Source organism: Girardinichthys multiradiatus, chromosome 7 (genome assembly GCF_021462225.1).
Source record: "Girardinichthys multiradiatus isolate DD_20200921_A chromosome 7, DD_fGirMul_XY1, whole genome shotgun sequence".
Lineage (NCBI taxonomy): Eukaryota > Metazoa > Chordata > Actinopteri > Cyprinodontiformes > Goodeidae > Girardinichthys > Girardinichthys multiradiatus.
This window is the reverse complement of record NC_061800.1, coordinates 6632767-6645787: the sequence shown is the minus strand read 5'-3', so window position 1 is coordinate 6645787 and position 13021 is coordinate 6632767. Positions and strand designations below refer to the sequence as shown.

General features: G+C 42.1%; 1 protein-coding gene across 5 annotated transcripts in view; it reads left to right on the top strand.

Moving 5' to 3' along the window:
* The window catches only part of akap11 (A kinase (PRKA) anchor protein 11), a 35068-nt gene extending 24416 nt beyond the window's left edge, over positions 1 to 10652 (top strand). For all 5 annotated transcript variants that reach the window (XM_047370360.1, XM_047370357.1, XM_047370359.1 and 2 more), the window contains 3 exons: positions 4380 to 4426; positions 4618 to 4817; positions 8191 to 10652. In XM_047370360.1, the coding sequence (XP_047226316.1) occupies positions 4380 to 4426; positions 4618 to 4817; positions 8191 to 8364 (421 nt within the window). In that variant the 3' untranslated portion in view covers positions 8365 to 10652. The remainder of the gene's footprint in view (positions 1 to 4379; positions 4427 to 4617; positions 4818 to 8190) is intronic.
* Positions 10653 to 13021: the final 2369 nt, after the last annotated feature.

The window sequence follows — 13021 nt, the reverse complement described above, 5'->3', positions numbered from 1 at the left end:
ACTGCATTTATTTAACAAAACCTAAGAGAAACCAAATAAAAACAAACGTGTTGCCAAGAAGGAAGGAGAGGGACGGGTTCCAGGACGAAAGGCCTGTTATAAGCTTATATGAAGAAACCGTAAATCTGCCTTCAGTTTCAGTCAGGACCAATTACCTGGAGCAATACACACACACACACTCAAAACCAAAGAAAAGGGCTTCAGTCCTAATAATCAATCCATCTATTGTCATTTTATTGTGTACCAGCTAGTGAACACCAAATAAAGACCCTTCACTATCCTCTGCAGGAGCCTGATGTCTGGAACATTGCAGGAGGAGTACAAGGGATTTAATTGATTTGGCCTGCCATTGTAAGAACTCTATCAGGTAGAGGATGAGCTGATGACCTAACTACAAAAGCAGCATACCCCCACTTTAACCTTTAGGTTGATCTACATCGGAGGTCTCATACTCCCTCCCTCAGGGGCTGGTGTCCCTCCTTCAACACTCCTGAATCAAATAATCAATTTATTAACATAACTCTGTAGAGCATGACCACAAGCTCAGGAGGTATTTCAGCCATATAATGACAAGTGCTGTGCCCTGGATTTAAAATAACATCCTTCTTCCGGGCTGGGTCATATGCAGACTGGCTGAAAAGGAATGTACCTAATCTTCTCGACAAACCTCGTTATCTCTTCTGAGAATACAGCATTAGTGCTGCTAAAGCCCGCTGAAAAGTTAAAGCTGCCATGATAACCACATCTTTTCAAAGGACATGGAATTGCTGTAGAAGAAGCTGTGATATTGCAGCTCTGCTGCACGGCTAGAATGTGCCTAGTCAGTAAAATGAAGCTGACGAATAATAAAATATGTTGGGTTTATACTGGCTCCAGTACAAATAGCCTCTGCACTGATTTGGGATTGGTGGGACAAAGAATAGTTGGGTTACTAAATTATCATTGGAAATAAGCATGAAATCTGTGCAGAACAGCATTGATTATGTAAATGATTCACAGCCTTTTGCAGAGAATTACATCCTATGCTTTGTCTCATATTAAGAAGCGACAGTATCTTACAAGGCTGCACTGTAAATCCATACACACATAGGTTTTATAATATATGCTTGTTTGTGGTAATGAAACCATGCAAACTGCTGCTCCTGGAGTGTTTTTATTTTCTACATATATGATCTTATGTTTCTAAGATCTGCTTTTGATTATTGACTACTGTTATTCTCTCAGATAAAACGATAACCAGGCAGAAAAACATTATTGACTCCATTACCAGGCATCCTGAACAGAAACATTTTCCTCAGTCCTGTTTATTTATAGTTCTTTCCATGCATGGCAGATATTGGTCATACCGCTCCTTCCTTTCTCTGATTGTCTTCTAGAAGAGGTTTTTTACCAACGTTTAACTCAAAACAGCTGCGGCATTCAGTTGTCCTTTTTTTCATCGACGTATTTGAATCCATTTGAATCCACTTGAATCAATTTCTTGTACTTTAAGTATCTGAATTAAGTTCCTTACAATTGAATTGTTTATTAACTTTTTTTTATAAAGGGTGGTGTATTTTTTTTCTTAGTTTTTTTAAGGAGATGAGAGAAACAATAGATGTGTTTCTTTACACCATTTAGAGACTTTAACTGGCTTTTAGCATGGCCGGGATCTACATACCTCAGGTAGTTTTAATGACTTAGGACATGTCTAAGGTTCTCTTCATACTTTGATGAAGAGTCCACTCTCAACAACCAACATGACCTAACGTAGGAAGTCTGGATCTCCTTCAGTGTGATGGTTGTTCCGAGTCTTCTATGCTCAAAGTATTCACCAAATATGTTATTTTCCCCATTTCCTGCATCCTTAAGACACTCTCCTTTGCCCATACAGTACTGTTTATATCAGCTGCATAACAGTCCTACAACATCCACTAACCATCAGGATGCATATACTACTGTATGCACTAGAAGATAATGCAACACTAGTACAAAGCTGCAGTCCCTCGTGCCTTGGTTACATAACACAGTGCTTTGATTACTCTCAACCCTCGTTGTTAGAACTACCACCTCTAACACTTTATAATTATTTGATTAAAGAAGATTCACCAAATTAAGGAGCAGATTTTCTGAATATTCCCACTCATAAAGTCAGCTAGCTTTGTTACCGCTCAGACTGAGTCAATGCCTGATGTCCAGAACTGTTGAAAAAGTGTTTGTCACCTCACAAGATTTCTTCTTTTTTTTTGCTCTATTGTTTGTTTCATTCACTTGCCTAAGTTAAGGTCAATGTTCATGATTCAGTAATTAAAGACTGAGGAAATACTGGCATCAATGGAAGAGTTCCAAGAAGAAGACCGCTGCTGACCCAAAAGAACGGCCTGTCTCATATTTCCCAAAATTTGATGATCCCAAACATTTATGGGAAAGTATTCTGTGGACTGAGGAGACAAAAGTGGAACTTAATAAAACCTGCATGTCCCCATTACACCTCATGTAAAGTTAACACGGCCTTTTCTTCAGAAAAAGAACCTCATACCTACAGTCAAAAATGGCGGTGGTAGTGTAATAGTCTGGGGTTGTTTTGCTGCCTCAGGACCTAGAGGCATAATTTCTTCTCTCTAGCAGAAAATTCCAAACACTCTTGGATTGTGCAGCAGAACACACCAGCAAGTCCAACTTTTATTGGCTTAAAGATAATGAAGGCTTTACAGTGGCCTACTCAAAGTCCAGACTTAAATCCGACTAAGGTGCTGTGGCATGACCCATGACATGTTGTTCATGCTTAAACCCTTTCCAGTGTGGCTGAATTAAAACTGCTTGAAAAGAAGAGTGGATCCAAGTTCCTCCAATGTGATGTAAAGGTCTCCTTGCCAGTTGTCACATACTCATGATGGCACTTGTGTCCTCGAAGGCTGGTACAACCTAGTACTCGGTTTAGGAAGAGTTTATTTTTCACACTGGGCCAGGTTGGTTTGGATCACTTTTTTCCCCTTCATGGATGAACTCATCAATAGCAAAAACAGAAGAAGCCTGTAAGGGGAAATACTTATTCGTAGCACTGTCAGATCCACATTCTCAGTTAAAAGTGATGCATGCTGAACATTGAACCAACCCTCCACAAGCCTTTAATTATATGACATTCATCTCCAGTAGTTGTATTTAATAAGTTTTTTTCAAGACTGTACTAGTCCGATTGTGCTTTATGAGATATTTTCTCAATGATTTATAGCCTGCAGACAACACTAGCGCTCATTCTGGTGGGTTGGACATGGATACATTGTGTATATTTTGGTGTATTCTGTTTCTTAGTGCCTAAAAAAAGCCTCCTCACATATTTCCCCTCCTTTTCACCTATCTAGCAGAGTCTAAGTGTCTGTAGCCGCAGGCTGTGTCAACAAGTCCGTGATTAACAATCTTCTGAGAAGGAGAAATGACTGTTTACCCATTGGCATGTAACACAGTAAAGATTAGCAAAACTGACAGACAGGATATCAGGGGGAAAAAACTGATTGAAATGTTTTCTTCATTATCTAACTGACATTAGACCCCTAAACCAAAGAATAGTCTTTAATGTAAAATAACTATGTCTATGATTATCATTTGCGTTTTTTGCCTGTGCTTTCATACACTCCTTACAAAGTATTTATGACCCCCGGAGGTTTTTCATATTTTGTCATGTTACAGAATTAAAATTCCTCTTGACAAATTGCCACTAACCAAGCTGGGGACATAACAAACATGTGGTAGGAAGTTCTGCTCAGGTCACATCAGACCAACATTACACTTTCTGGGCTACATGCAAAACGCTATGTGTTGGAGGACCAGCCACATCAGACTGTGGAGATCGTTCTGCTCATTAGTGACGATGAAGCTAAATACAAGAAAGTCCTTACAGAAAACCTATAGGAGGCTATAAGACTTGAAACTAGAGGTTCACCTTCCATCGGTTAAGCAACCGTAGATTTTCAGCCAGAGCTGCGATGGAATGGTTAAGATCAAAACATATTCATATGTAAGAATGGCCCAGTCAAAGTCTAAACCTAAATTAATTTATTGAGTCTGTGACAAGACCTGAATATTGATGTTCACGGATGCTCTGACAATTTGCAAAGTAGAATTGGCAAAAATGTTAGTCTCTGAAAGTGCTAAGCTGTTAGAAACATGCCGCCAATGCCCTGTAGCTTTAATTGCAGTGAATGGTGGTTTTACAAAGTATTGAAAAGCATGAATTATTTTTCTTCCACTCCCACTATTATGTACACTTAAAATCCCAATAAAATACAGGTTTGTGGTTGCAGGACAAAATGTAAAAGGTTTAGAGGGTGTGAATACTTTGGAAAGCACTGCATGTCCTCAATGTGTTTGGTCACTAACCTGTATGACCTGTCATCCAACAGTGATAATACAGAAGACAAGGAGACAAAGGTCAAGGAAGAGTCCAGTGGTAAGGATGTCTTCCTATTTGTGTATGCTGTAAACAGTGTCAATGCTCAATTACATGAATGTAATATGTACCCGCTGGGGTCTGGGCACCCAGCTCAGAGCATGGTGGTGAACAGAACACAGTCTCAGAGGATGCTGGAATCAGCATGCTGCTGCTGAATGCAGAGCTCCTGACATTTCTTTGTGCTGCAGGGACCCTGTGTGCAGACAAGATTCAGGCACAGACTCCCAGGACCGCTCTGTTCATTGTGAACTCAGATTTCAGGGAGCTCGGACGTGGCTTCCAACACTCAACCCTGGACCCTCAGCTCAGGAGCATGCTGCAGTGGGCAGCCGCCTCCGTGGTCGACATCCCTCAGATTCAGCTTAGTGTTGACAGTGAGCTGCAGCAGGTGATTCTGAACCTATTTATTATTCAGTGAAGCCAGTCATTCTTTGTGAAACTGCTTATTTTGGTTCTAAAGGTTAGCAGTATTTTAAGCAGTGCCTCCACCAGGTGTAACATTGCTATTCATAAATTGGAATAGATTAGATAGAATTGAGCTTCTTCTGTGCTTGATATCATAAATACAAGTGTTAACCCATCAATGAAATCATATCTGCCATGAGGCCATTCAGATTTGCAGGAGTCCAGTTTGTTCTAGAATTGTATTCCAACCAATCAAACTCATTCAGGGGCAGGACATTTATAAAAAAAAAACAGCAGATCGTATCAGACATTTAATATACCTTCCCTCCCTGAGCAAACACAGAGACACTGGAGAGGAATGACTTACTTTTAACTGCAGAGACATCCAGCAGAACCAGGTCAAAAGGCCATTTGCCTCAATCCGCCAGGGACAGAGGGAGCAGGAATGGTACTGAGAAAAACACTGATGCTGCTGGCAACCAAAACCAGCACCTGCTGGAGGGAAACCCAGACATCCCTCTCCTCAGCAACACTCTTCAGGTCAAAAACTGAAATATATAGCACTTCCAATGTGTACTGGGTCTTCTTTTTTTTTTTTTTAAACCATGTCCTGTCCAGCAGAGTAGCGCTCAGAATTGTTGTCTGAGTGCCAGGAAAAAGCCCAACAGATTTACTATCACAAGTGGAGCATTACAGCTAACGCTTTAAAGCTCTGCTTGATATTCATAAAAAAAATACTTTATTAGAAACTGCTTTGAGATTATTTCAATTGTTACGGACACAGAGACAGAAATGGAAAGGGAAAAAAAAGAAGCACAAAAGAGAGAAAGGTGGGCAAAAAGGAAAAGGGGAGAGAAGGAGAATAGAATGGAGGAAAGAAAGGATGAAGAGAATACAAGATAACGACATGCTTGCTTCTACACCTGCAGAAACATTCGTATTACCGGCTTTTTTACCGAAAGGTGCACGGTACTTATGAATGCAAGATGTATTTAGTGGTAAATGCGGCTCAATATAGAACTTTTGTGTATCTTTTAACATCTGAATTTAAACACCTGTGGGTCTGAGTGTGAGCGTGCATGTGCATACAAGGCTTCTCCATAAAAATATGCAATAGTGAGTGTGAGGAGCCACAGACCCGCCACCCTGGACCCAGAAAAGATACCGAGGAGATCTGAGCCACAGACTTCCAAAGGCCCCCCAGAGCACAGGAACCCCAGGAGAACCACCGCAGGGACTACCGTCACCCCCACAGAGAGGAGCAGGGGAGAATCCCAGGGGAACCACCCAGCAGCCACAGCACAGAATCCTCAGGGAGCTGCAGCAAAGAGCCTACAGGCCCCGCTGGCAGACGTCTACGCCCGAGCAGAAGGACCCAGAGACCCGAGAGCCCGGGACACATCACTCCCCAGGCAGAGGCCTGACCGAGCCCAGGGGTCCAGGCCCCGGCAAGCAGCCACCAGGAGTGAGCCAGCGCACACCTAAGCACCCAGCCCCGGATACCGAGAACCACAAGTACACCGGTGGACAGAGATACCAACCATCGGCAGGTAGTGTGGCGGGGAGGGAATAGACCCCACATTCGATGCGGGCCTAAAGTGATCCAGGAGAGGGAGCAGCCCAAGGTCCAACCTGACACAAAACACAGGCACACACAATCACACATTCCCATCCTCATGCGTACACATAAAAACACTCACACCCACGCACCCAACGTAAAGACAAACAACAATGGACGTCGTACACTCACTCACACTCCCCACACATACTCTATACTCCCAGGTCCAGGTGCCGATACCCCATAGGGACAACCAGTCCCCGGACCACCCAGGAGGTGGTCCCCTTCCCTCCGGGGGTGGAGACAAGCAGACCGCCCCAGCACCTGAACCTGGTCTGGGCTAGCCCGGGCTCGTGCCTGAACCTGAGCAACCCCGGCCCGTACCCCAGTCCCCAACCACCCCCATCCTCATCCGGGGAGGGGGCCATGTACAAAAGAGCGTTCTATATGGTACAAACAAGCCCGCCAACCAGAGCCGCCACAGAATAAAATAGTCCCAACCCCCAATGAATTCCGATCCCAACCCCATGGGCCCTCCACCCCTAATAAACCCGACATGAATCTCCCCACTGGGCCACCCCCAAAAAGGACACAGATATCGAACACATGCCCCCGAACCCAAACGCAATGAATTACCCCCCCATAGCACACGGGCACACTCCCACAGGAGAGTGTACTGGGTCTTCTGCAGGGTCTCCTCTCAGTGGGACGAGCCCAAAATCATTCCAAGGGCTGCACCCAGGTGGTGTCCAGATCACAGGCTTAAACTACCTCAACTTTCTCCTTTTTGATGGGGAGGAGCAGAAGCTCTAATTGGAGCACAGTTGTGGACCAGACAACCAAACTACCCTGACTTCTCCACCCCACTCAGTAAACCCACAAGGCAAAGTGTAAATGCCCTTAACTAATACAGCTCTTTTCTATTCATACCACTTTGAGCAGTTTTACAGTCGAGCCACATTCATTTAGTTGTTTTCTCAAACATGCACACAGATACGCAGAACGATAACCAACTTAGATTAAGCGACTTGCTCAAGGGCACATTGTCATGTTGCAGCAAAGGAAGCTGGAATCTAACTCACACCTTTCCATTTGCAAGACGACAACTCTTCTCATTTTGCCACAATTACCCTGCAAGGGTAAAACTCTGGTTGGTTGTTCCATATCAAGAATTACAGCCACATTGTTTCTCCTGGATCTAGTTTGATCATCTAAATAAGTTCAGTCTATTTACCATTTATTGCACAGCCTTCTGAACTTCCTGGATGTCCATTCCTCTCTCGATGTTTTCCACCTAAATCACATAATCTATTTCACTGTTCAGTGATCCTCAGCTACTAGTTTAAATAAGAAGAGAAATATTCTAACCATTTCCAGAGTGATGAGCAGTATCAGTTGCTTATCTGAAGTCTTGGTGATGCCATTCCTCCTTGGTATTGTGTTAACACACACCTGTATGGTTTAGCAAACTACTGAGGGGCCCTGCTTTAACGGAAGAAGAGATTATGTGATTAGTAGCCCCTGGTGTCTTTTTATTTCCGTCTGTGGAAATCCTGGGGGTGGACTTAGTTTCTCCCATACTCCTTTTTGTATTTTGGTAAATCTTTATTGTTTTTAACCTCTCCTGATACTTTAAGCCTTCTAACTGAAAAAGACTGCAGCAACTGTTTTACATGACTGCATGTAAACATTTTTGTGATTTTCTACTAGTTACTCTAATATTTTCTATAATTTTATCTTTACAACTAGACCAGCAGGAAACCATTAACCAGAAATGTGTGACTGTGTGTCCCTTCAGCTGCCGGCGGTGGTGCAGAAGCTCCAAGAGAGAAAGTGGAAGGTGGCAGATTTGCTGCACATGCTGCTGCGTTACCAAGAGGAGAGCCTTTGTCACCCACCACCCGGAGTGACAGTGGCAGCCAGGGAAACCCAGTGCACCCCCCTCTTCCAGTGGCTGCTAGAACATGCTTAAAACCTCTTATTCTGCTTCTTTGGTTTTTCCATTTTAATACAGGCCTTTTAGGATCTCCTTAGCCACCAAAGGGTGCCACAGAAATCGTCTCATCACTTAGACATCCTCTCATGTATGTGGGCGGCATGTGTCTTGCACTGCATGCTGTTACAAAGAGCTCCTTGAGCTGCATTTTGTTTTTCTTTCCACCTTTCTTTTTGTTACCGCAGATTTATTCTTTATCCGGCCGCCTATATCCCAGGTCGGATGAGAGAGCTGTCTCCTGTGCTCGCCCGCCCACACTGCCAAGCCTCCCTCTGTGCTTGAGCTGGTGGAAGAGTCAGAGACCCACCCCATGTGTTTCCAGACAGACACGGGAATTGAGCTGGGAGAAATAAAATGTGCTTTCTTTCCTGACAGGGAATCCCCACAGCTGCTCAGCAGATGATGTCAGCACATCCACTGCTCACTTCTGTGGTGTTTCCACATGTTAAGAGACCAACTGTGCACCCTAGTACACGCACACCACCATTTACTTATCAGATCTAGTTCAAAAGATCAATCCACCCAGTATGACTCCATAATTTAGTTAATAATCTGAAACATCCTGTCCTTCACTTTACTACAGCAAAGTTTTTGTGAAGAACTAGGGCTCTTCATCATAACTCTTCAATGTGCTGCCAAACATACAGAAATATAAGCTGTCTGTAAAGGTGTAAGACACCATATTCCTGCTAATATGTCACTTTGCGTTGATATAACGAGCCAAATGGATGGCTTCAGAATGATTAAAAAGCCTAATGAAGGAGTATTGCTGTTTAATCTGTTTGCTTAAATCAGATTTCATCAGTTGTCAAACTTAGTAAGATATCCAGAGTGGATGATGTTTACTAAAGTAGAGTTATTTAATATATGAGAAAAAATCATATTTTTTTTACATAAAGTATCCAAACAAACATGACGTGCTGCTCAAACTGTCTCCCTGTTGTACAGCTGCCAAATGCAGTTAATGAGATGATTGTACAGGGCTCAAGTCCAGTCAGTAGTAGCTGTACGAGTCAGTAGTCATCTGGGCGATTGGGGGGGGGCAGGTTCAGTTCGGGGAAGCTCCAGTGACGCAGGCAGTAATTAAAAATGCAGGAGATGTCTGTATCTCCAGCCCACAGACCAGCAGCATGTGCATAGCTAAAGCCAGGACTCACACACACTTTGTGTCACCCACGCTCCCCAGTCACCTTCAGTAGTGTGAAGGCCACAAACACGCCCTCGTTACTCACTGCCGCACGTACACAGCACCACCACCAGAGATGCACTTCTGTTCGAAGTGGAAGCTGGTGCTGCCCACCTCTGCCAGTTCACACTCCACCCCTCTTTGTTTGTAAGAACACTGTATCCAGAACCGCCCCGAAGAGAGTTGAATGGAATATGTTTGTATTTATTTATTGTTTTGATACGAGGGACTGAAGGGTGACGTCCACACTGCGAGGTTCTGGGATTAAACACTGTAATATAACAGGACCTCACATCTGTCATTAATATTATTATTAACTCTAGTGTTGGTGGCGTTGTTTGCCTGCATGGCCTAATCACATTTCTTCTTTCTGCCTACGTTACCTAAGCTGCAGTGTTGTCTGTGTTCACGCTGCTTCTCAGTATGATGCAGGCCTCTACAGATGCCTTTGTTTGTTCCTGCTTTGCTGCCAAATTCTCCCATAATCCTGAAAGTGTTTGCACAGAAAAATATTAATGGAATATGTCCAAAAGTAATGATTGACAAAGAATCCTTGTAGGAATGAAACAACTTTGAAGTATTAACCTGAGAAGTGTGAGAGTTTGTTGGTTTACAATAAATGGAATGTATTAGGAGACAGATTTCTTCCTGGTGTGTTTAGACTTGGGACCTCGCCAGGGTTTTTCAAGCAACTTTCAGAATTTCTTTGAATTATTTACATTCCTTGTCATTCCCCAGATGACCCCTATGGCTTTGTTGTTGTGTTTGTGAAAGCTGAATGTGTAAGGAACCTGCATTGACTCCATTTAGAGGCTGATTTACTGTAAATCTTTTTTTGCTACAGTTGTTTTCCGCTTCTCACCAACCGCATCTTGGAAAGAAACAAAAAAAGAAAATGACTTCACCTCCTTATTTGAACCCGCCAAATGAAGATATTCAATAGTTTATGTTAAATTATATAACAGTGAATTTGTTGTCCTTAGTGGCATTGCTGACTAGTTTCCACATTCTAAGCTTGAACTCTAACTTTGTTTGTGTTAAAGCGTGTTGTGACAATAAAGCTTTTTATGTGCTGAAAGGCTATGGCTCCTCTTACTGGTGTGATGACGTGTATGTCAAATATTGCTTTAATTTATATGTTTTATAGTGGGAGGGGTGGGGATTACATCAGGGAAAATATACCAATCATGTGTGGCCGACTTGATCACTGAGTTTTTATGCAGTTTTGACCTGCCGATACCGATTAGATTTTTGTTTATGATTTTTTTTTTTCTAGCTTTACTGCTGCAAATATTTATATTAGGAGTAGTGGCAATTTTGCACACTGTGAGATTAATTTTTCATTTTTGAAAAATGCTTTGAAAGTTTTTTTTTATTCTTTTAAAGTGAGGTACTGTGAAGTTATTATAATTAATAGTCCCCTTCCCTGTAGTAGATATACATCATATCACTGTTGGCTTGTTGGAAAAGTAAAAATAAATCCTCTTAGTGGTGGAAGCTAACAAGATACCCAGACTTAAACCGTCTGTTTAAAACAGCTCAAACTGAAAATATGAATACCAGTAGGATGTTTAACATTTCACAACAGACTTTTGCTACGTTTAGTGCTGTTTTGGTCAGTCAAACGGCCTTAGTATTTGTGTGTGGAGTTGCCTTGGTTGAGCCAGAAGGCCATGTCAGCTGTGACCTGTCAGTCCTCTCTCGGCCCACCAAGAAGTAAGTAGTTTTAGTAATTACATTTTATTAATATAGTACCTTTCTCAGACAGCAGTCACAAAGACCTTCACAGTAAAAAGTAAAGTAACAACAAAAAAAAACATTCGTTCTTAGCAGCCCAGGAACCAGTGGGGTTAAACTGCTTGTTTAAAAAGAATGTCTTAAGTTGATTTTTAAGAGCAGCAACAGCTTGAAGGATCTGTCTCCTCGGGTCCTGGAACGGGTGCAAAACAATCAGTAAATTCTTCTCTGAGGATCTCAGGCTACGAGCTGAAGTGTGAGGTTGAATCAAGTCACAGATATAGGGAGGGGCCTGACAGCTGCACTAAAATTTAGTAGACATGCTACAGGGAGCCAGTGATTACATTTTAAGACGGTAATGTGGGCTCTGCTATTTGTTTCATCAGCTGATCCACCAAATTTAGCTAATGAGATGTTTTGATGTTTAGATAGATGTTTTAGATAGTTTTGATCTAACTAGCATGTTAGCTTCAATCTGTCTTCACACCACATTTCCAGCAAGGTCACAGCATTATCTTTCTACTGCAGTTAGGGGAATTATCAATTATTACTTCCAAAAATTACAAATGAACACTTTAAGATTATTTAATACAAATGATTACAGAGATGATTTGTGACATGTGAGATACTGCAAGAGTGAAAGAGAATATTGAAAGTAGGATGTTGAATGCAGTCAGAGAGGCTCATTGATGTAGTGAGTGAGAATCTGCAGAGCACTGGTGTCACAGTGGAGGATAGCAGGAAAGGGTGGGAAGGAGGAAGATGAGCTGCTTTGGTAAAGTCTAAGAGAGCTGTTGGAAAAATAAAAAGCAGGTCTTGCCCAGTCCTCAGTTTTTATGACTAAAGGGAGAGGAGTAACACCATCAACAGTCTGACCTGACAGGGACTTAACGAAGAACTCAGAAGGGTATGGGTTACGGTGCACAGCAACCAAAGAGAGGTGACCCCTTCATCACAGCAAAAATACTGTGAAGGCAGCTTGATTAATAGTATGATGAGCAATTATTCAAATGTCAGTGTTGTACCTTTGTAGACCCCTGTTGCTTCTTTTATTATTTCAGATAAACACTAATCCAGAAACCTTTATTTACTTGAAGATAAATGTTTTTGCCTAAAAAAAATCCTAAAATGAAGGATAAAGATCCACCTGACAGTTACAAAGTTGTCCATATGAATTCCAATCAGTCGACACATTTTGACATTCTTGTCATAACTTTCTGAATTTGTGTACTTTCTTATGTGCATTCATGGCTAAGATTTATGAGTTACAGACTTACTGGAAAACATAGTGAATGTGGTTTAAATAGCAATCAAAATAATCATTAACTGCACCCTTTTTTATGTACAGTTCTGTAAACAAAAACTTGACCACATCATGCCAGTCTTACTGCAACTCACCTCAGCAGTTTATCCGAACACCTCGATGACAAGAGAGCTGAAGTGCTGATTTCCTGCAGATAACTTTTGTTAAATGCATAGATTACATCAGAGGCCTCAAAAGGCTTCCACTGTGTAGTAAAAGCATGTCCCTCTCCTCCTGAGTTACCTGTGTTACAGGTGCCAAACCTGAAGGGATGTTTACAAAAGATGCTTGCGATAATATTGCTGAATTTTTTTCTTTTGCCTGCATACAAGCAGAACAGCCACTGTGGCAATGAGATTACACTCCGGGACATGTATAATTAGACGATGACTGCAATAACAGCCAGT